General features: G+C 37.9%; 1 protein-coding gene across 1 annotated transcript in view; it reads right to left on the bottom strand.

Moving 5' to 3' along the window:
• TBX20 (T-box transcription factor 20) overlaps window positions 1-26,514 on the bottom strand; it is a 51,936-nt gene that overhangs the window by 11,906 nt on the left and 13,516 nt on the right. Inside the window, exons 5-6 of the mRNA XM_045793642.2 lie at window positions 25,955-26,113; window positions 17,968-18,044 (exon numbers count right to left, since the gene is read on the bottom strand). Of these exons, the coding sequence (XP_045649598.1) occupies window positions 17,968-18,044; window positions 25,955-26,113 (236 nt within the window). The remainder of the gene's footprint in view (window positions 1-17,967; window positions 18,045-25,954; window positions 26,114-26,514) is intronic.

Genomic DNA, 26,514 nt, shown 5'->3' with positions numbered 1-26,514 from the left:
AGGAGACAGGAGAGCTTGCTTTGGCTTTCTGCTTTTCAGCCACGTGAGGACACACTGAGAAGACGGCTGACTATGAACCAGGAAGCAGGCTCTTATCAAACACTGAATCCACCAGCTTCCAGAACCGTGAGAAATAAAGGTCTGTTGTTTAAGCCACTCAGTCTGTGGCGTTATTGTGATAGCAGCCCAAACAGACTAAGACAGTGTGCATCAGAATTACCTGGTGGACTCGTCAAAACAGAGACTGTTGAGCCCCACCCTCGAGTTTCTGATTCAGGTCTGAGGTATAGCCTGAGAATGTGATTTCCTGTGTGTTTCCAGGGGATGCTGATGCTGCTGACACAGAGACAACACCTGGAGAACCACTGCCCTAGTGTCATGGTTACAAGTATGTTTGCTGGCACCTGCTTAGCGTGAATCCTAGCTCTGCCACTTGCTAGTTGGGTGCTTGTGGGCAAATTACTTCACTTCTCCATGCCTCAGTTTCTTCATCTGTAAAATGAGAATATTAATATGGTCTAGCTCTTAAGGTTATTATTAAGATTCAATGAATTAATACAGAGAGCTTATATTGGTACCTGGGATATAATAAGCATTCAATAAATGTTTATAGACAAAATTAAATTCTTGCTTTTATCATTAAGTATCAAGAAAATGTGTTCCTAAAGCTGGTTATAGAATCATGACCATTTTAGATGAAATTAGGACTTCCAGTTGCTATTACTCACCATGCTTCATTTAAACCATCCTACACTATACATGTCAGGGAGAAAATTAAATAGGATTGCAATTTACATTCTAACTTTCTCTCCTAAATACAGGCCTAGAACAAAATTGTTTAGGGAGAAAATGTCAACTCCATTAAAATCAATTCTAATTTATAAGAAACAAAAAATTTAAAGTTGTTCTTACTCATCAATTTGTTCAAGTTTACATCGTCTTCCTGGGCGTTTGTAAATAATTCCTTGTCACAATATCTACCCAAAGATTTATGCAGATAATGTTATAAATTACTGAAAGACAATATATCAATATGTGTAGCTTCCACAAAGTACTTAATAAATGAAAACTTTAGATAATATAATTTGAGATGTATTATAAATCATTAATTTTGAGAACTGAAATATATACTACAATCCATTTTGGAAAAGCAAAATAACTCTAATTTTTTTAAAAGCTTTTAGACTTCAGTTTATTATTATTTATTTCACTTAATCCTACTGGTTTTTCTTTTCAGTAGTAACATATATTTCTGGTTTTCTATTATCATTAGCAACTTAAATAAGTAACCTGTACCACTGGGGGGGGGGGAGCTATTATGTTTAGTTTCTAAGTCTTACAACTGTGGCAACTAAAAGAAAGCTCTCAAGCAAAGTACAGATCACTCAGCCTCTAAATAAACTTTAGTAAATTGTGAGGTAGGGTACAAATGTCCTTCATACACAGATAGAAAGACACAAGCAGGAAAAAAAAAGAGGACAATTTACAAGTGTAAGCCAATTGTGAATAACTCTGCTACTCTAACTACCTTACTCCCTGGTTTGTTCAACACTACTTTGTAAAATAAATGCTTCCTCTTATAAGCTGTGGATAAACGAGTTAACATTTTTAGTGCAGAAACACAGCTTGCTAGTTAAAGGAATATTGCAGTGACTGTAAATTGAAAAGAAAATTGTCAACAGATTATTCTACTTTATTCAACTAATAGATTTCATTTAAAAGCAGACTTTAATCCAGTTACCAAACAAAACTGGTTTCCTTTTATGCAGGTAGGCTCTTATACTAAGTCTCTTCTTTGGAGATGGTTTTAAAAACCGGTTCTTTCCTAAGAAGCTGTGTGATCGGATTCCTTGTCTGGATCTGGGTTTTGATTTCTTCTATAAAATGAGGGTGTGGTAGGCAGCTGGTGGGCTGGATTAGATGATCTCTAAGATTCATATAGTGCTAATGATTTATGAATTCTTAAATATATAAAAAGGAGAAATTAAAAATAGCTATTTTGAAGAAGTCCAGTACTAGTTGTAAAGAACCCTAGGTTCTAACCCCCACATCTTCTACTAACTGTGACCTGAGGAAATCACTTGCAGTCTCTGGGCCCTCGTTACTTCACTGGTATAATGATAGATAAATTAGATGGTTCCCCAAGTCATTAGAGCCTCAAAATACATACTTCCTAGAAAGCTTGGCTTCAGTGTTTTTTTGGAAGTTTAACCACAAAATGTCAAGGCACACTTAAGTATGAACAATATAACTTAAAATAGTTTTTTTATCTTTTAATCTGTACTTAGAAAGAACTATATACCAATAATTTAAAATAAAGTCATTTTCATTTATACAAGATTGGAGTATCCTATGTCACTCAGTAATCTCATACATAAAATCCAGTTTTTAACTCTTTGATTTCTGTCTCCATTCGGAGCAACATCACATTCCTGGGGTATGTCCCTGCAAGCAGAGGTGATACAGAGGTCTTCTGTCCTCCCCTATCACAGAAGCCCTGGCCTGCTCTGTGGCTCCCGAGGGAACACTGTGGGTCCACTGGGAGCAGGGTCAGATCCAAAGGGCAGAGACTGTTGTTATTAGCTTTTGCCATTTGCTATCTTTAGTACATGTATTTGCAAGTAGCTTGCCTCTCCTATAGTCGCTGCCTTTAATACCCAAGGAGGGGTGTTTGGTTTGGTTTGGTTTTAGAAGACTTCATTGAAATTATATTTCAATTTTTCATCATTACAGACACTGCATTATCTACTTTATAAGAGTTTCTGTAATGCTTAAGTATCATTGTATTCATGAAAGATTAAGGGAATTAACAAGCTTTATGAGCCATAACTATTTCTCTACTCACTCGGCTGAAGTTTAATCTACTTATTTTTTCAGCTAGTATAGTCCCCTCCTCCCAATATATACATCCTTCTCTCCTTTGCCTAAATCTATTCTGCTGGTTTTTCTCCAAAGATAGGATGTAAGAGTGATAAGAGAGCTTATGTTGTTGGCTATCTGGGCAACAACTATTAGGTTGGACTAACCACTTCACGAAATGCATGACTTCGGGAACTCTGAGTGTCAGAGTTTTCTTTCTTCAAAAGCTAGCCCAAACGCTTAGAAGAAAGCCCACATATCAGCAGATATCCTGAGAAGGGGAGAGTGAAGATGGAGAGGAAAGGAAAGATGAGCTAAGTGCACAAAGAAGTCTCACTCTAGACCAAACCTCAAGAAAAAGATAACTATTATGTCCAACGAGAAGTCCTTCAACAGATGACTGGATAAAGAAGATGTGGTTCATATATACAATGGAATATTACTCAGCTATCAGAAAGGATGAATACCTACCATTTACATCAACATGGATGGAACTGGAGGGGATTATGCTAAGTGAAATAAGTCAAGCAGAGAAAGACAATTATCATATTATTTACCCAGATGTGGAACATAAGGAATAGCACAGACGACCATACGGGAAGGGAGGGAAAACTGAATGGGAGAAAATCAGAGAGGGAGACAAACTATGAGAGACTCTGGATTCTGGGGAAACAAACTGAGGGTTACAGAAGGGAGGAGGGGGTGGGCGGATGGGGTAACCGGGTAATGGGTATTAAGGAGGGCACTTAATGAGCACTCGGTGTTATACACAATTAAAGAATCGTTGAATGCTGTATCAAAAACTAATGATGTACTATATGTTGGCTAATTGAACATAATAAAAAGAAAAAAGGTAGAGGAGAATTTTTAAAGAAATAAATGTACTATCAGACATCTGGAGAGGGTATTGAGCATGCCATCCATTCGGCTCTACCATGGAGTCCATCAAAATGGTGCAAGTGTCAGGTGTCTGGAGGGGACCCATGATGTAGAGAAGGGAAATCCATATAATCCTACATTTCACCCATGAATTGCCACCTCTCTGCCTCTAAAGTTATTAGCAGAGCTTTTGAGAATTCAAAAATGATTCCACTGGGAAGCTTCCTAGGATTTAGTGTAGGGACAGTCTTAGACTGTACTCAATGACTATTCATTATAAGGAAGCATGAGGTGCAGCATGAGGTGCAGCATGAGGTGCAGGGGGAGGAAATGAGTAACGTTTCAGAGGACTGATGCCACCTTCTTTCCGTCCCTTAATGATACCTGTGAGTGAAGGAAACAAGGACACAGCAAGTCCAGGTAATCCTCTTATGGGAACTAGGGATCCCCTTTTGTCCTTTGATCAAGGACAATAAGAACAAAGGAAAAACAAGGAAATCTTTTGGTCATTCCAGAAAAAAGACTACATCACTTACATGGGAAAGAATATTAGATTGCCATCAGAGTATGACAGCCACACTTTACATCAGGAAACAGTAACAACATAGTTAAGATACGGCAGGAAAGAAAATGTGAACCAAGGATTGTCTATCAAGTCAAACTGACTTTTGTGAATAAAAGCCACAAACTGTCATGTTCACGCAAAAGGCAAGGAATATTGGCCCCACGAGCCTTTCTGGAGCCTTTCTGCATCTAGCAGAAAATGAGCTTCAGCAAACCAAAATAACTGGGGAGACAATGACATAAGATGCATCTGTGGCCATTAAATCTCTATTTACTTGAAGAACTAAGATTAAACCATGGTGATAAGAAAGTACGTGTGGGGGCACCTGGGTGGCTCAGGCAGTTAAGCGTCTGCCTTCCGCTCAGGTCATGATCTTGGGATCTTGGGATCTTGGGATCCTGGGATCGAGCCCTGCATCAGGCTCCCTGCTCAGCAGGGAGTCTGCTTCTCCCCCTCCCCTTGCCCTCCCTCTTTCTCTCTGAAATAAGCAAATAAAATCTTTAAAAAAAAGAAAGAAAGAGTATGTGTGTGATGAGTCTACACTCTGACAAGGTAAATCAAGTACAATTCTCAAGAATGAGAGGAGGATGGGGAGGGAAGATGATAAGTAGAATAAGGTCAGTTGGTCATCTGTATTTATTAACTGAGATTAAAGGGTTATGACTTCAAATGCTTAAAAACAGGGAAAGTGGGGGGAAGAAAAAAAGAAGTTACTAGTTAATTTCAATTCTGCTCATAGAAATTAGAAATGGGGGTCTAGGCATTTTTAAAAGACATTAGTGTAAAGGAAAACAGAGTAAGAGTACAAACCTCCCTAGATACCAAAAAATGATAGTACCAAAAAAAAAAAAGGTTGCTAATAAGATAGACCACATAGTAAGAGATTATTTACATAAAAGACTTATTTATAAATTTAAATATAACAATACAACTGAATAACTGAATTCAAACATATTAATATGTACATTACATATATACTTTATATATAGTATACTTATGTAGTATATATGTACAACACGTAATATTAACGTACACTGTCATGTGAAAAAAACAAGGTAGAAAATGTATACAGTATGTTAACATTAAAGAAAAAGAGGAAAAAGAATATGTAATTATGTATCTGCTTATATTAAAAAATAGACTGGAAGGATAAGCAGTCCTTTTTTTTTTTTTTTTTTAAATGGTTACTTATAGGAGAAGGAAGAAATAGGGTAGAGGGGATTGGGAGAGAATCTGACATCTCTGAATAAGCCATGTTCTGTAGATCTGTCTTGAAATCATGTAAACCATTTATTAAATGATCATGTAAGAAAATTACATTTTTAATTAAAAAAACCCAGAAAATACAATAAAACAAATGAACCTAAGTGTATATCATTGGGTAATAAGCATAACTACATGGAGAAATGCTTCCAAATGGCTTTAGAATACTCAAGTAGTGAAATAAGGAAAAGAAACTAAATGAACTAAAAACAAACACCCTAGCAGAATCTACACTAAGGACAAAAAGAACCACAAAAGGACTTGTGGCCACATTGTTGGAGGTACGTGATTTACATACCGTGAGATTGCTGTGTATCTATGCGCTGGGAGATAAAGCAAACGAGTAATGACAGAAGGGGCTGTCATTCCCGTATTAGTGAGAGCTGGATTCTCAGCACGACAGAAGAGATACAGGTGTGAGGTCTAAGAGGTGACGTAAAAGCCTAATCGCCCTGAATTTAAATGGCAAGTGTTAGTCTGAACTCCTGTTGGATTTTATCTTTCAAGTACCCGGGCATGCGCACACCCCCTTCAAACTGAAAGCTCAGGTGGAGAGGGGGTGGCTCACATTTTACTTACTTGCAGTTTGAGTATCTGATTCTTATGCATTTCAAGTATGTCACTTTGCCATTTTAAAATGCAAATCTGAAAAATATTAGAAAAAGTATTTTCTAATTCCCTCACAATAATCCGGATGATGTTTTAGGAGTCTAACACCTGCTTTCCCAAAAGCCTTTCATACTGTTCTCTGAAGACGCTGAAAGTTTCTAGTGCTCAGAGAGAAAAAAAAAAAAGTGCAGCGTATTTTCCAATTATTCATCATAGTTAAGGTAAAAGACTAGAAAATGGATAAAAACAACATGGATAATTGAAATCTGCAGTCTGGGTTGTATGCATGCCTGGTTGTTCCTTTGTTGCCCTACTCTGTCATCTTTCTTTGGCTTGAACTACAGGTGCCAAAATGACCTGTGAACATGCCTCAGTTACCACTCTAAAGACACGAAGGATAAGGTGTTGGCAGAGATCACATCTCGCCAGCTTTGTCAACGAGCTCAGAATGAAATTCTGCGTTTCTTCATTTTAACCCAGAAAGAGGAAAAATCATCCTGTGGACGTAAAATTGCTGGGTGGGAGTTTACCTTGCTCTCAGTGTTTCCACAGCCCCTTAAAGCTCTAAGCTAGGAATCAGCAAACTTTTTCTAAAAAGGCCAGACAGTAAACGTTTAAAGCTTCACAGGTTTTATGGTCTCTGTCCGATACACTGTACTCTATCACGAAAAGTGTCATAAAAGCAGCCCCATGCAATACGTGAACTGAAAAAACGTGCCTGTCGTCCAATAAAATTTTATTTATAGGCAATAAAATTTAATTTCATATTATTTTTGCATGTCACAAAGCATTATTTTTATATTTTTTCAACCATTTAAAAATGTAAAAGACCATTCTTACCTTGTGGACTCTACCAAACAGGCGGCAGACAGTCGTTTGCCAACCCCTGCTCTAAGCTATTTACCTGATTAGAGATGGGCCCACGGACCCTACACTGCTCCCCATGAACACCTTACTGCCTCAGCAACTCCACAAACAAGCTAAGAGCAGGGTTAGAACCAAACACTACTGTCTTTTTAGCACTGTACGTCATTACGAAAGATCTAGAAAGTATCCATGAACTATGAACCTCCTTGGCAAAGTTGGCAAAACATGTGCTGCTCCATGGCTCGATGCAGATAAAACTTCCATCAATTCCCAGAATATGAGATTTGCAACTTTCCTGAAGTTTCCTTCCCTCATCTAAATTAATAGTGGCTTTGAGCTCTGAGCAAAAAGACCGGATTCCTACTGGGCTTGTGTCCAAATTTCATGTGTCTGAAAGTTTTATTCAATGCCAGGGGATTTTAAACTTCTTGTACTGAGACTTTCAGTATGAACCCCGAATGAATAAGGTGAGGTAAGCCTATGTATCTAATTCTCTGCCCCAGTGACATGACTGAGAAAGCGAGGGAAACTCGGGAAATAGGTACAATGCCAACTGCACACTTAGACATTGTGGCCACAAACAGGAGAGGAGGGAGGCAAGCGTCAAGCAGTGTGCCTAGTCAGCACTGTACAGGGAGGAAAGCTAGCTGGGGAGGGAGTAAACGAAAAGGCCTCTGTCGGAGCTCGACCTAAACCCGACCATGGAGCTGCAGACATTCATAAGAAAGGCAGGTCTGCGAGCAGCTGACTGGGAGCAGATTCTCAGGCTGCTGGCCAGGACTACAGCATCCCGCCGCAGTGCTCTCAGCTAGCACGGCGTGGTTATGGCATACTGAAGGCTGTGGGTCCGTGCCTTCGGCGAGCTCTGCAGCAGGGCTGCGAGGCTGCTGTGCCTGGCTGGAGGGAAGTGGGGTGTAGCTGATTTCTAGCCGCTGAGGCAGACTGAGAGAAGAGGTCGGTCGCTGCACCGTGCAAACTCCCTTTCCGTGGCTTGTCCACCCACCTGCCACAACTCCCTGCCCCAAACAGAGTAATTATACTTCCACAGTGGCAAATTACAATAAATTTAAATTATCACCCCATTCTTGGGTCTGCCCCTGAAATATTTAACAAAGATCCACATGCTTTTATTCAAAATTAATCTCAACTTCGAACACTAAGCAGACATCCCATCCTACAGAAGACCTAGGGAAAAGGAACTGGACATTAACAAAACGTTCAGCACTTCAAAAGAAGAAAACTAATTTTAAAAAGCAGAATAAGTGCTCTCTTTTGAAACAGACTTGTTTCAAGAAACAAGGAGAGATGTTTTAAGTCTCTAATTTATATTTTCAAATTTGCAGCAAGATTTAATACCCCGTATTAACAGAGCAGGCACTAACAGGCATGAAAAGGAAACCATCTGGATGGGAAAGTATACTCAGAAATGACCAAGTAATAGTCACAACATCCTAAAAGAACTCAGTACCCAGAACCCTGGATACCACAGGGAGCAAAATCAACAAGTTAGAAGTGTTACGCAAGAAATTCTCCCAACGCCGGAGTAAAAAGTTAAGAAGATGAAAATTATTAAATAAATAAGTGAAACAGGGAATAGATTGGGGAGATTTAACATATACATAACAGGAGTTTTAGAAGGTCTGACTAGAGCAGACCACTTAGCAGCAAAAAGAGAAGGAGATAAAGAAGAACGAGAAGAAAATTTGCCTGAGCTGAAAAGCAACTGGAGTTTTCAATTTAAAGCATTTAATTACAAAATAAACACTAATTTTTACAAATCTACAACTGGACAGACCCTGGCACGATTTCTCAATTTCAAAGAAAATTTTCTAAAAGCATTTTATCCAGACAGGAAAAAGGTAAGTTTCCAACAAAGGGAAGGCAGGGGCACCAGCTTTTATTTCATAGCATTTAAAAGCCAGATGGCAAAGCACAGTTGAAAGAGTTCTGAGGGAAAAGACTGTGACCATAATGGCAGCAGATCCTCTCGGATAAGCAAGAACTCATAAAGAGAAGGAGCCATATACCCTTCCCTGGCCAATTACTACAACTGAGAGTAAAGTTGGAACACAATTCCAAACATTGGGGAGACTAGAGAAATGAGCAGTACACAATGAAATGACTAGAATTCAATTTAAATGATTGTAGTTGATGTACTGTGATCCCTACAAAAAATTTTTGAAAAAGATAAAGAAGATACATGAATAAAAATCTGGATTTAAAATCCCAGATTATTTAAACCAGAATTATGGGTTGAAAGAAGAATCATATACTAAGTATCTCCTATTTTACAAGAAAAAAAAGTGTACACTTTCTGACAATAACAGATATCAATTTTACAATGATGTCTTTTAGAATTTGAACGCAGTTATTTAAAAAAATACAATTAACATTAGAGAAAAGACTTTGGTTTCAGACAAACTAAAGTGGGTGTGAGGCTCAGCTCACACACAAGTTGTGTGAATAAAGTATGAGTCCTTCTAAACTTTGCTATCTCTTCTACCAAATAGGGACAGTAATGGTTCTTTATTATAGGATTATTCTGATGAGTGACTAAAATCAAGTGTGTAAAGCATACAGCCCGTTGCCTGACAAAAACTTGATAAATATAACAAAAGACAAGAAGAGAAAATGAAATGTAAAGTGAATAGCTGAATTAAACAGAGAGCAGAAATACCAAACATATCAGTTATTACAATACTGGGAGATGGATTACATTTCTCTATTAAAACACAAAGACCGTCAGACAAAATTTTTAAAACTACAGATATTCTGCAGTTACAGAGTATCTTTAAAACTACAGATACTCTATAGATACACATCATTATTTACTCAACAAATACGTGAGTGTTTACTATGTACCAGCCACTGCTCTAGGATCTAGGGATATAATAGGAAACAAAGACAAAGTGCACCTGGGTGGCTCAGTTGGTTAAGCGTCTGCCTTTGGTTCAGGTCATGATCCCAGGGTCCTGGGATTGAGCCTCGCATCTGGCTCCTTGCTCAGCGGGGAGTCTGCTTCTCCTTCTCCCTCTACCCCTCCTCCTACTCCCGTGTTCTCTCGCACTCTCTCTCTCTCAAATAAATAAAATCTTAAAAAAAAAAAAAAAAAAGACAAAGCCTCACCCATTCAGATTTGAGGGCAGCACATTCTTGGCAGAGGGTAAAAGTAAGTATAAAGGCCCTAAGGCGAACATGGGCCTTAGTATGCTGAGAGAAAAGTGAGCAAGAGAAAGAAAGGTCCATGAGTTCAGAGACAGAACTGAAAAGGCTGGGGTCAGATTTCATAGGGCCTTTCAAGCCATGTCTGAACCGGGATTTTACCATCATTGAGAAGGTGAGTCATTAGAGAGCTCTGAGCAAGAGTAATGCCTTCCAACTTCCTTTTTTTGACAAGATCATTCTGACTGGTGTACTAGAAATGGATTTAAGGGCAGTAAGAATAGAGGTAGAAAGATCAATTAGGAAATTAATGTAACAATCTAGGAAAGAGAAGACAGTATTACAGATAAGGGTGGTAGCAGTGGAGATAAGAAGTAGTTGCATTCCTCTGAACAGTCTGAAGGATTGGCTGACTGTTTGGATGTGGGAAATGAAAGAAAGAGAGGAGCCGAGGATGACTGCCAGCCTTTTAGCCAGAGCAATGGGAAGGATGCAGCTGTCCGCAGCACAGATGGGAAAGTAAGGAAAGCGCAGGCGTGGAAGAGTATGACTGGGCATCCTTGTTTCAGATATGTGAAATGTGAGGTACCCTAGGGGGAGAGGGAAGAGTAGATGAAACAGCCAGTAAGATCTCTGACTGAGAGGCCAGAAGCAGAGATGTAAATCTGATAGTGATCAGCATATAATGGCATGAAACTGGGTCCAATTATCCAGGAAGTAGGTGCAGACTGAGAAAAAGAGGCCCCAGGACTAAGGCCCAGAACACATCACTCTCTAAAAATGGAGGGCAAGAGGAAGAACCAACTGGGGTGGGGGATGATAGAATGGCCAATGGAGTAGAATAAAAATCAGAAGAGTGAGAGGTCTTGGAAGCCAGGAGGAAAGCAGGAGAGAATAAACAACAGTGTCAAACCTGACTGACAGGCCAAGGCAGACGAAGACTGACACTGACCATTGGGTTGAGCAATGCAGAGGTCACCAGTGACCCGGACAAGGGTGCAATGGTGGCGACGGGGGTGAAAGTCTGAAAGGCAGGGTAGGAAAGACAAAGGGAAGAGAATACACACAACTCTTACGCAGCTTTACTAAGAGAAGGAGCAGAAAACTGGAAGAGTCAGTAATTGAAGAGACAAGTAGGATCAAGAGAAGGTTGTTTTGTCCTTCATGAAAGAAAAGTCAGGATATTAGTTTGATGATGCAAGAGAGAGGGGGGTATACTGCTGTAGTGACAGATTTTTAAAAATTAAAAGGCAAATAAAGCAAAAATTTAAAAAGCGTATCAATATAAGACTAGGAAAAGTAGAATCCAAGACAAAGAGCATTAAATGGGATAGAAGTTAATATATATTTACTGATAAACTATGGAACTTAAGTAGTTAAATAAGTCTGCCCCATAAGAGTACTACACCCAGATGAATTTATGGGCAAGACTGTAAAATCACTTCCTTGCTATTTAAACTGATCCAGACAATAAAAAGAAGGAACATATTTCAATTCACTTGAACAAACTAGCAGAAACCTGATACCAAAAACTGACTTTTAGAAAAGGAAAGAAGAAACAAAGTCAAATCTGTTACAAAGATCGATAAAAAGTCTTAAATAAAATATAAATAAATTAAGTTCAGCAATGTATTATAAGAAAACCAGATAAAATCCAGACAGGATTTATTCCAGGAATAAATGGATAGTTCAACATAGACACTATGAGTATAATTAATAATATTATTTTAAAGTAGAAAAATAATTAAAATTGTCTCATGTTAAAAGAGCATTAAATATCAATTCAATACTATTCAGGATAACAAAAAATTCTTTGGGCATAGAAGGGCATTGCCTCAATATGATAAAGCATATCCTCCTGAAACCCATCACCACGGAAAATCATACACGATGACCAAGCATTAGAGGCATTGTTAAATAAGTCAAGAACAAGAGAAAAATGCCAACTATCATCATTACTTTTCAATAGGGTCCTGGTAAATTTTAGTCAGTGTAATAAGACAAGGAAAAGACATTTTTAAAAGCATAGCTATTAGAAAGAAAAAGATAAAATTATCATTTTTTGCAAATTACATAGCAATCTAACTGGAAAACTCAAGAGACTAAAAGGAAGAATTATTAAAACTATTTTTTTTTTGAAGTTCAGTAAAATGGCAGTATGCCAAAGCCATATAGGAATCAATAGCTTTTTATAGACTAAACTAGGTAGATTTCAAATTAAAAATTCTACTTTCAAAAGTAAGCTCTCACTTCCCAAAAAACTCTCTAGTACAATACTATTCGATACAAAGGTAGTGTGAACCACATATGTAATTTTAAATAGTCTAGATGTCACATTTTTAAAAAATAGGTGATATTAATTTTAATATATTTTATTTAACCCCACATATGTCCGAAATATTATTTTTTTTAAAAGATTTTATTTATTTATGTGACAGAGAGACAGCCAGCGAGAGAGGGAACACAAGCAGGGGGAGTGGGAGAGGAAGAAGCAGGCTCCCAGCGGAGGAGCCCGATGTGGGACTCGATTCCGGAACGCCAGGATCACGCCCTGAGCCGAAGGCAGCCGCCTAACGACTGCGCTACCCAGGCGCCCCCGAAATATTATTTTAACATCTAACAATATTTTAAAACTATTCTTGAGATATTTTCATTCTTTTCTCAAGGAGCCTTCAAAATCATGGGGTTTGTTTTTTGTACTTACAGCACATCTCAATGCAGAAAAGCCACATTTCAAGTCCCCACTAGCCATCTGTGGGCAACGGCTATTGATCAAATTGGACAGTGTAGCTCTAGGAGACTTAGCTATGAGCCTAAGAAAATATGGGCAAGACTTACAGCCTTGAAAATATCAAAACTTCTAAAGAACATAAGAAGACATTTCAGTAAAAGGACAAACATATGACATATTCCTAGAAGGAAGTTCCAATACTCTGAAGATACCAATTTTCTCCCCCAAATTACTGTATAAGTCCAGTCAAAATTTCAATGACTTATTTGGGAAGACCTGACAAAATGATTTCAAAGACTGGATGCATAAATGTCAATGAATACCAAGAAAATTGGAAAATGACAAGTAAAAAGGCTTGGAGTTAGCCATATCAGATATCTAAGTATCATCAAATATTTATATATTTTATCAGTTTACAAAAATTAATACAATACTGGAAGATCAATAAAGAGACTACAAAAACTACTACAGGCAAAAATTTAGTATATGATAGGGGGAATTATAAATAAGTAGGAAAGGAATATATTAGTAAATACATGGTACTGGAACCACTTATAAAAAATATACAGTGACATGTCTGTTTTATATCTTACACCACAATAAATACTGTATGAGTTTTTAAATAAAAAACTAGAAAGCAGTAAAGTGACAGATATCTGTACTTGAATATTTACATATTTATCAAGTTTTGGAGTAGGGAACCTCTTCTTAAGATAGAAATCATAAAGAGGAAAACAGATTTGGTGATAAAATATTCTATTTATCAAAAACATACATAAAAAGCTAATTTCAAACTGATAAAATGGTTCCAATATATACAAACAATAAAAATACTGATTAATATATAAGTAGCTTATATAGATCAGTGAAAGAAAAGATGAACAATCCAAAAGAAAAAAAAAGAGCTAATGACATAAACAGGCCAATTTACAAAAGTACAAATTTTCACCTATCAAATTGGCAAAGATGAAAAGATGGTGATTATGTTTGACAAGGGTACAAGAAATGCGCACCGTTGACCATGACATGGACAATCATTCTTGAGGGAAACTTGGCAGTTTGTACAAAAAGCCTTAAAAACATGTATTATCTTTCCCTTTATATGAAGTACCTAAACTAGGCAAATTCAAAGAGACAGAAAGTAGAACAGACATCACCAGGGGCGGGGGAAGGAGGAATGGGGAGTTTACTGAGTACAGATTTTTCTATTTAGGATGTTGGAAACATTCTGGAAATGTAAAATGGTGATGGCTGCACAACATTGTGAATATATACTTAATGCCACTGAATTAAAAAACGATCAAAATGGTAAACTTTATGTTGTGTACATTACCATGATTTTTTAAAATTCCATTGCATGGCCATATACATTTATCAAACCATTTTTCTATTAGGGAATATTTAGGTCTTTCCCAAATTTTTAACAATAAAAAAAAACCATTATGATTAAAAAAAGTATATCCCTTTCTTCCCTTTAATAAAACCACTATTTGACACCAAAAAATTAAACATTAAAATTAAAAAAGTATATCCCTAGACCCAGCATTTTTATTTGTTAGTATTTATCCTATGGTAATAATGAAGAATATGGGTAAAGATATATATTTTCCTCCTAGCACTGTTTGTAATAATAAAAAGTGGGAAACCTAAATAACTAATATATAGGATTGGTCGAATAAATGATCATACACAGTGGAAAATTAGGCAGCCATTAAAAAGTATACTACAGACATATATCTACTGATATTAAGGGGAAATGAGTAAAGAAAGTATGTGTGTAAACTTTAAAGGAAGTAAATGTTCGTACATGCATAAGAAAGTACCTGGAAGAATATATAAGAATATATAAGTCTTTGCCAGTGGCTATCCCAGAGTGAATGGGATTTGTTATTTATTTATGTTCTTTTTACTTGTTAGTATTTTTCTGCAATGAGCATGAACTCTCTCTGGGAAAAAAAGAAACCTAACAAAAGAAACTTAATTTTGAAAAAATCCTCCTAGTTATTTTTCCTTTCTCAAAAGTAACACTGTGCTTTCACTTACTGTACAAAGTGCCCTCCCCCCCCCAAAAAAAAAACACCAACTTACATCCTGTTTATTATCTGACAGACCAGCAGATAATTCTTTCCCTGAACTCAATAATTATGAATTCGGTGATACTAAGAAATCCCTTTGGGCTTTTGGTTTCCTTCTAAGCTGTCTGTTATAGGTATATGTGCAAAGCCTCCAATGAAAATGCTTTCCACTTTTGCTAATGAGATGGGTTTCCTTTTACAAATGAAGGGGATGCTGTCACTGAAGAGGAAGGGTACACGCGGAGCACGCGAGACAGTCAAGTGTCTGAACAGAACCTAGTAAAATGAGAGCAGGAAAACTGCTAGGCTTTATACAGTATCCCAAGAGCTTGAGCAATTGTAGAAGAAATAATACAATGAGTTTGGAGGTATAAGGCAAACAGATCCAGTCCCAAAGGCATTTTTGTTTAGGAGTCCCACACAGAAGTCGTAAATCTGGAACAGGAAACTTGAAATCATTAAGGTCACATATTTATAACATCATATTCAATTAGGTTAGAAAAGTGCAATTTCTGTCATCATGTCATAAAAAGATGTGTTTTTGTCTCAGATCTCTTATAAGGAAAAGTCCCCTATATTGTTACAGATAGGGCTGTTTTCAATCAGTTACAAGGAGCAATTCAATTACTAGATGGTTTAGTGCAGTAACTGACTCCAGACTAATTTAATTTCTTTAGGTCTCTAAAGATCAATTGATCTGATTTGACCCATCCCCAAAGGCTGTTTAGGGAAAATTCAGACCTAAATACCTGGAAATGAAATCCAAAATCTTGGCCAATTTCACACTACTTAGGTCATCCCGCAAACTTTCAGCTGGTCACAGAAGATGCTCTCTTCGCCCTCAGACCACTGAAAGCTACTCAGTTTCATGGACATGTGAGTGCTCCCCACATCGGGATGCTTATTCAATAAGTGGAAAATGTGCCTGCATGCATTATCAAATCTGCTGTTCTAAAGGGCAGTCAGTCTGGGGACTCGTATCTCGTGAGCACACGTGCAAATAAGGGGCTATTTTTACCCTAGGAGTAGTTTATTAAGACTATTAGAAGTACACTTAGTTGGGGCAAAAAAATATAATTATTTCACATTTTTAGATTTAAAAAGTGTTTCATAAATGTCACCTTACTTAGTTCTCATAATAAATCTTTGAATGAGCAGGGTTATTTGTCCCATCTTCTAGATGAGGGGACAGAGGCTAGGAGACTTCTCCAGGGTCACTCAGCCAGTAGAAGGCAGAGCTGGGACTCTAACCCATGAGTTTGTCTTCCAGTATATCATGCTCACCCCTTGATCAGAGACAGAAGATAAGGTACACACTATAAAAACCCACCACTACTGTCCCACTGAGCCACTGTCTTCATTCTTACCTGCTACCTGACTGAAATGGAGAAGTTCACCTTTAATCCAACCTGTATACATCCAGTTGGAATCACTGCTTCTGGCTCTCCAGAAATAAGAGATGAAAAAGGTCATGCCTGAATGACAGCAGCCTTTGTCAGTGGACTTGTGTGTCACCCACACTGCTGACGCCACATTCTCGCTGACTTGGGTGTCAAGGCCTATCTGCGTGCTGTGTCCCACCTCACTGGAGAGCTATCCATTTGGTGTCTCTCTGCAGTCTGCAGTGGACTTTCAACCACAAGCTCAAGCTTCCTTCCCTGATCTCAGCACCCTCAACCATTTGTCAAGCTCTCCAATGACTTCATTTCTCTCTTCTACTCAAATCCCACAGCACCTGCTCCACTTTCAGCCTCTCCTACTGGCTTCTCTGCCTCCCCACTGAGCCTCTATATCTTTTCCTCCAAATCAAAACCACCCTGCTACGCTCTGCTACTGGGGAGGGCAGAGGGAAGGATCAGATAGCTATTGCTAAAACAGGCAATGACCCCCTCCTCTGCATTTCCTGGATAGGCTGGAGAGAAGTGCCGAGGTCAGGAGATGTGACCATGCATCAGGTAACAAAGAGTGCGACAGAAATGCAGCCGTTGGTGGGGAGGAAATCACACAAAGATTTGGAGGTAAACTACACCAGAGGGCTGGTGGCTAGAGTGTACCACCTGTCAAAGACTCTGGGCCACATGAAAGAAGAAGTACAGAAGATGAATAAGGTCTAAAGATCTAATGTATAACAGTGACCAGACTTGATAATACTATATTGTATAACTGAAATCTGCCAAGAGAGTAGAGCTTAAATGTTCTCACACAAAAAAGAAGTACAGAAAGTTACAGAGTATGTGTAAGGGATATAAATAATCAGGTTGAAAAACCTTCTCCCTAAAAAAACGCATCATTTTTTTTGACATTCCCACGGGCAAGCTATGGATCTCAACATAGTCATTCCTCGCCACATAGATGACCTCACATTGTGTAAACCATTTTAATCAAGTAAAAAGTGGAGTAAGTTACAGGCACATGATTGTCACTTGTCTTCTTAAAGGTCCCGAGACCTGATGTCTCTCCTATTAAATAAAAGGAGAGACTCCATCACACATAAAACACATGCCTTGAATTAAATGACATCTCCTTGCTTCAAAGTTCCAAACTACTCCTATTCTTCATGCCAGCAAAGATGTCCACTTCAGAAGGCAAGGGCTATCAAGATTCCATTTCTCTGCAGAGAAATTTCTCCCCAGCCACTCAAGAGATGAAGCTTAATATCATCAAAAGGATGGAGTCTTTGATAAGGAAGAAACCCTATTTTTTACAGTTGAGTCAATGTCCTGACCAAAGAAACCACTTCCTCGGAAACAGCACAGAACAGACGCAGGTGCAGCAGCTTTCAGGGCTTAAGCAGCTGCGTGTCTACAGGGCTTCTCGGTGGAAGGGAAGGTGGGCTGGGGATCGGAGACTAGCTACAGTAAGGTTATGGCACTTTGGCGTTGAAAGGAGTGTGTTCTTACAAACTCACTCTTCTCTTTATCTTATCTGGACAAAAAAGTAAACAAAATTCTCATTACCTCTCAATGTCAGTGAGCCTGGAGGAGTCCCGGAATCCTTTGGCAAAAGGGTTGCTATCTATTTTCAGCTTGGTTATCTGCAAAGGAATGAATGGGTAACAGAACAATATCATTTTCGAGGTCAAGGAAGTAAAATCAGAAATAAAGAGTCTGTTCATTTTCCACACCGCTGCAAGAATACTTAATGTTTCTCAGGATCATGAGAAGGGTGGAAAGTGAGAGAGAAGTTCACAGGAGGGGTGATTCACAGCTGGGTGGGACAGTTGGTCAGGGAGGGCCTCAGAGGTGAGGGATTTGAGGACTGGCTGGTCCTAGAAAACAGCCTGAAGGTCAACGGATAGAGACAATGAGGGAAGGGGACTTTTGTGAACAGTGTGGCTGCATGGTGAAGAATTTAAGAGAGCAGTGAAAGGCTAGGGCTCGCCCGGGGAAAGGGAGAGCTGTCTATCAGGCCAGCATTGGTGGGTAATGGGGAATACAAACAAAAATGTAGCCTCCTGCTAACTTGGCGGCATCATTTGTGACTCCTATGCACACATATATGTAACATAATGGAGAAAAAGATAAAACGGCCAGTAACAGCTTCACATCCAATACTGTGTTGAAATACGTGACAGAAATACATGATACAAAGCTTTCAGAATAGAAATTTACCCCTGCTCCCCTTTCCATCTGACTAAATTAGAATCAACCAGTCTTTTGTTATCCTCCCATACAATGCTATTTATAGACTCTGTGCTTATATAAAAGAAAATATTCCCTAATAAGAATCAGTCTGAAGTATTAAGTATCTAAAATGTGCTAGTCATAATTCCCACAGTATTAATATTAATGTAAAAAGATCCATTAAATCATATGCACTGTGCCTCCAAAGACACAGACATTAGGTTGTGAAGCAAAAAAAATTAACACCGATTAAAAGATACTCAACTTGTAAAATTCCTGATTAGAGCCAAAAAGAACCCAGGAGGACCAAGACACAGGTAATCACTCTCTGATTTAGAACCATAGACACCTTTAAAGAGAGTCATAGCCCACTGGTATCAGAACAAGAACCCACATTAATCTTTAGAGAGAGATGCACAAAACAGTCTTAATCTGGAGAAAAAGTTATAGGTTAAGGCATGTCCTCCTCATAAGCACTAAACACAATCAAAAGAGATAGCCTGAAATACTCTTTCACCAAAACACAACTTTTTCTCTGATCAGAGTGTATCTGCTACTCATTTTAAATCATTAACACCTAAAGAATTGCCTTTTTCATTACAAAAGAAAGGCATTATTTCCCTTTTTGAATTTTCTAAATATGAGCTAACCAATGGTACAAGCTGCAAAAAAGCTACTTACCTCACTTAAAATAGAACTTCCCACACTATCCTATCCGGAGACTGCCCTTCTCTGTCATGAACGTCGGCCAGTTCTAAGATTGATTATTTGATAGTATTCATTTTTAAGAGTGCATGACAGTGTCTCACAAATGCTCACTGTTAGCCTTTTCACTCCAGTGCAGCCAAAAAAAAAATTTTTTTTACTAATTTCCTTTTCAGCTTAGTTAATGAACATGGTAAACAAGGAAGGGAGGAAGAAAACTGTTCTTAGTGAATAACAACAGCTAATTTAATTTGCATATAAAGAAATACACAGGAACCTCTGAGGTGGCCTCTAACTGTGGCCATCCAGAGTTTGCAGAGAACCCACTGCCACCACTTTGATAGCCATGGATTTCTCAAGGGTGAAGTCTGTTTCAGTCATCTTTCAGACTATGATTTAGTTTTGCAGGTCCATTTTCAGGACGCAGGAGAAAACTTTTATTTGTTTCATGTAAACTGTAAGCATCTTCTAAAGCACGAGCAATTATAGTATGTTCTATGACTATAAAACACCAACCAGAGTTTTAAATCCTCAAACAGGAGCTGCGTCCCTTTCTATTGTATAATTAGAAGTTAAAATGCCTTATGTTTCTAAAGCGCTTTATAGTTCATGAAAATGCTTTCAAATTAATGCATCCACAGATATTTAATGAGGACTGATGACTTATCATGCACTATGCTAAGTGTTGGATGGTGCAAAGATAAAGAACACGTGGGCCCTGCCCTAATGGAGCTTCAAACGGCAAGGCACAAGCAGAGGGACACGTAGCTTACCAGAACTGAAGGTGATTTACATGCTACTGAAAGGGGGGGGGGGTGACAGCACGCCCACTGCAGTGTTAGTGACTTAAGGGTGAACCAAACCCAGATGAAAATTTCAAACGGAAACTGTGAGACGGAACAATAAAGTCAAGTCATCTTTGAAGTCAATTCCTATGAGCTAATTAATAAAATTTAAAAGTGAGTAGACAACATTTCACGGAGACAGTGGCAGATATCTGATGGAAAACGTAATTTTGAAAGAAGTCCTTTAACACCCATTCCTCTAAGATGTGAACCGTATGAAGCTTTGCTGGAGTCTTCACACACTAAAAGAATACAGAGTATTCTCTCTCTGCTGTCATGATGAAAGGACTTTTGATCTGCTTTGTCCCTGTAAAGGATTTTGAAAATTGTATGTGCTTTTCTTCATTATTTCCAAAAGGTAAAAGACTATTGGCTCAGAACATGACAACTGTCATAGAGAATAAATACTCTTAGCATGTGTGTTATTCAAGCGGTATGTCACCAGATCTAATATTACTGCCACAACTCTGAGAAGTGAATTACATTCAACAAGTGTTCAGATTTCTTTGGAATTTTCTCTCATTATTAGAATTTTCTATTTCTAAAATCTTATTAGTCTCTCTTTCATAATACCCAGGCAGATCACTGGTAACTTTTTTCTTTTTCTTCACATTCTGATATAATTTTAAACTATAGGAAAGGTTCGAGAATAGAATGAGGTACTCTCATACACCTAGATTCACCAATTAGTTACAGCAATGATTTGACTTCAGTGTGCTAATTAGAAATGGAGTTTAAGACAGTAACAGGTATTTACTTTCTCTATAGACCATTTTATCTAATTCCAGGGAAAATAACTGCTTTTGGAAGTTAAAGGGAAAAAAGCTGAATGCATGCCTTATTACTAAAATTGTAGGGGGGGCCTGGAGTAACACTACAATTTCAAACAGGTTTAATGGAGTACTGATTAGCAGCACAAGGACTGTGAGTTAAACTTCTTAATGTACCCGCTGCGTTCACTGTGCCATCACTAGTCTCTGGGTTTACTGGGGTGTCAACCATAAGAACCCCAGAAATGTTTGTTGAAATTTGCTTCAAGGACAAGCAATCAGAAATGGGATTTCATCTTTTTACCAGTTATAGACTAGCAAAACTCTTCCTGAATTTACCTAAATAGCATTTTATTTTGTCTTCTAACTTTAAAATAATTTTTAAACAGCAAAATTTTAACATTCTGGTAATCAGGTAATCATACAATCATAGATTTTATTCCATGGATATTTCAATAAAAACTAGTAGTAACATAGAAAGAAATTCATTTCTAAAGATACAGTTTCATATCCCTTTATGCTATTTGGGAGAACTAAAAAAGTTATACATCTGTGCATTGATGAGAGAAAGGACCCAAGTAACAGTGATCTCGGCTGGACTTCATTTCATTTGTTCCCTACTACAGAATCCCTGCCACTATGTGTAACGCTGTCAAACGATTTCATCCATGTCAACGGGGATACTGCAAAAGATCCCCAAATAGCCAATATGTTAAAAAATAAAAAACACGAAACTACAAGTACAGCTTATAACTCAAAGGCAAAATTTAAAAGCAGCAATGTTTTTTGTGAGGAAAAAGCGTTATAGGGCAGCTTGCATGCTTATGAAATCCCGCAGTTTTGTGTGTGCTGCGTATATGCAAATCACAGACTAATTCAGGCCAGAACACGCCACTGTTTTTTCACCTGTTATCTCAATAATATAGGACTTCACTCTTAACATCTCCTTTATCTACAGATAACAAATGTGTGCAAAACTAGAGAGCAAATTTTGACACTTCCAGCTGCACTGAGGAGAAGGGGACCTTTCCCGGTGGTTATTATTCCCAGTGATATCACTGGACTCTGAATCCAGCTGTGGTTCCCAGCCACAAGGTGAAATTGGCCCTCAGAGACCATTTCTCCAATTATCAGGAAAAGATCTGTCCAAAGGCATTTAAAAATGAAACCTGACCTACACTTCAACTCTACAGCAATAGTCTGCCTGCTCAAAAACAATGTATGACCTTTAAATTTTAAATTATAAAATAGTTTGTTGAAAGTGTAATGTATTTAGGTTTTATCTAATAATGTAAAGAAATGCAATCATTCCCTTGCAAAAAAAAAAGAGAAAAAATAGCAAAATATGCCCCATTTTCATTACTTACAAATAAAACTACCAGCCACAATAAATGAAAAGCTTTTTCACAGATTCTGTTGGAAACTGATTTCGCTTTTAATAGATATAAAAACAACAGTCCTGTCCAAAGTTTAAGAGATATGAAGGTGATCCTAGATGTGAACTTTTAAATCTTCCTCTCTTTTCTTTCTGTTCTTTGTGCATGGAAAAATTCTAATACTTACGCTAAGTACATGTTTATTTCCTATACATTTATTTTATTATATATCTGGTATAGGAAAATAGTACACAAGCATGGGTACAGCTGTGAAAAAGTGGTATATGTGGGGAGGCTTGAGAAAGAATCAAGGGTAAGTTTAGAAAATTGCTTAAGACTAATGAAAATACTAGCCCCCAATTTGATTTATTCATCCCACATATGTTTATTGAATGTGAATTTTCATTGGTCTTATGAGATTTTAAACCATTTGCAAAGCTGGCTTTTCAGTATACCAAAGGAAATCTTTATTACCTGAATTTAAATATATACATGGCATGGAAATTATGGTTTAAAGGTGGATGTAAAGAAATAAACTCAGACATAGCAGGATCTATTGAGAAAAATTAGTTCTGAATCTAATCACTTCTATTGTAGGTTATTTAGCAATGAAATGATATACTAATCCTATTAATCTTCATACTTAATGATGCAGTGAATGAGAGCTAGGAACTGGTAACTAGATTTTGAGCCCATTTATAATCTCAATTAGAAATAAATGTTTGCAAGAAGAACAACTTATGTTAGGATGTGTGTTTATTAGTACCTTAGTCTGTTTTAATTTAGCAACATTTTCAAATTCATTTTCTAAACCTTGACACTGTCAGTGGTCACTTCCGTGGGCCTGCAGTCTAGTTAGGTCATCAAAGGAGGCTTTAAGACCCAGAAGACGGTTCTGTCACTTACCAGATTCGTTACCTTGGGAAAATGTATTAACCACTCTGAACCTGCCTTTTCATCTACAAAATGCGGCTTCTGGGGCCTTCTTCAGGAGAGTAGTGTCAGAATTAAATGAGATACTGAGAAAAAATCTAGAGAGATCTTTTCTCAATTAAAAGTAATAAACCCAGGCCATGACTATTAGTTGGATCCTAGTTCAAAAGGGGGAAATGAAAGGTTATAAAAAACATTTGTTGGTCCCTCCTGGAAATGTTAATATGAACTGAATTTTAGAAGATATTAAGGAATAACTTATTAATTTTTTAGCAGTGAAAAAGACATTGTGCTTACAAAAGTGATATTCTTATTGTCAGCATATACTTGTAGAAGTATTAACAGGTAAAGTATCATGATGTATGTTACTTAGTTTCAAATGATTCAGGGAAGGAGAAAAGTACATATACAGAGAAACAGGGCAGGCGAGGTCCAGCAAGGTCACCTTGGATGAGTTATTTAACCCCATGCCTCAATTTTCCCAGCTGTAAATGCAACATACAAATACTGTTTGTTCCTATTTCATAATATCCTTGTGAAGATTAAATAAGACAATGCACTTTAAATGGTACCCAGCACATAGTAAGTACCCAAATATTAGCTATTATTACAATTATGTAGATAAAACCTCCTATTCCAATGTACCATAATCTGAGAGGTCCTGCCAACATTTATTCAGGATTGCTCCTTCACCTATTAAACTAAATCTGAGTTTCTAATTCTTAGAAACTTTCCTTCAATTTTCTTCAATCTGTAATTTTCACTAAAAAAACCAATTTACCTATTCTTTATATTCTATGGTTTTCTTTATAGAGAATTCTGATAAAAGCAATGAAATTTTCACATGACAAGTTTGGTTTATTCTCAAACATCAACAGACTTCTTGCAGAAGTGCAAATCTAATGTCTTATAGTATAAAAGCTATAAATTCAATTCGTGTAAAACAAATGTTTCAGGAATGTTCTCTGAATCTATATCTGTGTTACATGTGTCCTCAGATAAAAACTGGGATATGTTTCAGATTCTCAGTGAAACAATATTAGGGTTTTACACCCCTGTAGACTTCAATCTACACCCAACTTTTTAGCTTGGGCATTCTCTGGAAGTTTCTACTCTTGTGTTGTAACCTTAGAGGTAACCAAAAAGTTTTAATACTTTGCTTTTACTTTAAGATGATTAGTATGATAACATTTGTGCCTTCATTTATCTCATTTAAAAAATGTGCCACTAACATTTTAAAATCCAAAAAAGTGACAGATCCTCTTTGAACACTCCAGAGACAGTCCGATAGTAGCCATATGCCTTATTTATAGGGTGCCTGACAGTTTCCAAAGACATGTTTACACAGCACCACATCTGATCCTCACAGGAATTCCCAAGATGTTCTGGGCAGTTCTTAGCTCCAGTTAACAGGTAAGGAAAATGGCAGCCACAGTGGTGAAGTAAAATCTACTCCAAGTCATACAGAAATTATAGGCGCTTATGCCTTACAGACACACATCCACTCCTACCTTCTGCTCATATCCTTTCCCTGTGCTCCCATTTCCTCATTTGTGTAGGGTTACCTAGGCTGTCAGCTTCACCTTCTTACTTTTCGCGAGACACACAACACCATATCTCCTCTGGCTGACCTATCCCACTCTGGCCTCTGAACCATCTATCAGACATCACCTTACAATTACTCATTCAGAACCCAAAATATAACAACGGCAAAACAAGAGGAGGGCAACAGTCCTGGCTACCTTAAAAGGGACCAAATAAAAGCAAGCTACAAAGACCTAGAGAGGCCACAAACAACCAAATTTGTCAAGTAAACTGAATGAGTTCCTTTTACTGAAGTGTATCAGAGGAGTTCTATTTCTGGTCCTTCCTGACCGTGAAAAGTTACTATCTTCTCTTAGCTTCAGCTTCCTCACGACAGAATGTTCTTGTTACCCCCAGCGTTCAAGGTTATGCTGACCGGGAAAGAAGAAAATATATGGGGAAGTATCTACCAGCATCCAGCCCTCAGTAAGACGTTGATAGTTATTTACTGAGTTGGACTGAAACTTATGGATGAAGAAATGCATAAACTTGAAATGTGATCTGTAACAAAGAGTAGAAACTATAAAACTCAATATTATAAATTAGTGATCTTGAAGTTAATTAAATATACACTGCTTACATGCTACAGTTTGTTATCTAAAGAGACATTTAAAATCCTCTTACTAGAATTACCTTAAATCACAGCTGAATAAGCTGGCCAAAATTTCGGAAGTATCGATAGTTCGTGTGGTTGGCTGGAATACGTGTGTTAATGTAGCAGAAAAACTGAACCTGTAGGTTTTGTGGAGCAGTGAGTGTATGGGTATATTCGTCAAGAGTCTCTACTAGAATGAGAAAAAGGAAGCAGGTGATTTGCTCAAGAAGAAAATTTGAGAAGTCAGATGGGACAGGTCTGGGTGGGAGAGTGGGCAATGAACAACCTGACCAAGGGTATAAAGACTCTAGAAAAGATGGTATAACACAGACCTCGATAACCTTGAGTCATGGTCACTCAACACGCTTGGAGGTGCTGGGGCTGATACTCAAGAGCACTCGCCAGAGTAAACCTCAGTTTGGAGTACTGGGATAGCCCTTCTCGCCAAGAAAATGAAAGCAGCTCCCAAATCTTTCCCTTATGTAGGAAACGAATGGTGAATGCTGAACTTACCAGCTGATTCTGGTAGGCAGTGACTGCTGTGAAAACGGTCTCTGGGAAGATGAATGTTCTGAATTCTTCAGACTTCAGATTGAGCAATGAGGCTGTGTGGTCTTTCTTCTTAATGATGTGCACCCGCGGCTGGTACTTGTGCATTGAGTTCAAAATGATCTATGATGAAGAGATGGGAAGTACTGAATTTTAAGTATTTATATTGCTAAACAGGCCAAAGTGCAATGAGGCAAAGAAAGAGCCATAAGATCTCAGCTTCAAATTCAAGCTTTAAGATCAGGATATACCCTTTCCATTCATCCTTTTCATAATGTGCTGCAGAGTCATAGCTGTGAAATCACATTTTATCAAAACAACTGTACACAATACAGGTTGTTTCAAGGGTCCTTTCTAAAATGATGGGGGGAGGAGGTGCCTGGGATGGAGCCCCATGTCGGGCTCCCTGCTCAGCTCAGCCCGGAGTCTGCTTCTCCCTCTCCCTCTGCCCCCGCCCCTGTGCACTCTCTCTCTCTCTCTCAAATTAAAAAAAAAATCTTTAAAATGATGGGGGGAAAGTCATC

This window comes from Ursus americanus, chromosome 3 (genome assembly GCF_024610735.1).
Source record: "Ursus americanus isolate L20-20 chromosome 3, mUrsAme1.1.p, whole genome shotgun sequence".
Classification (NCBI taxonomy): Eukaryota; Metazoa; Chordata; class Mammalia; order Carnivora; family Ursidae; genus Ursus; species Ursus americanus.
This window is presented reverse-complemented; position numbering and strand designations above follow the sequence as displayed.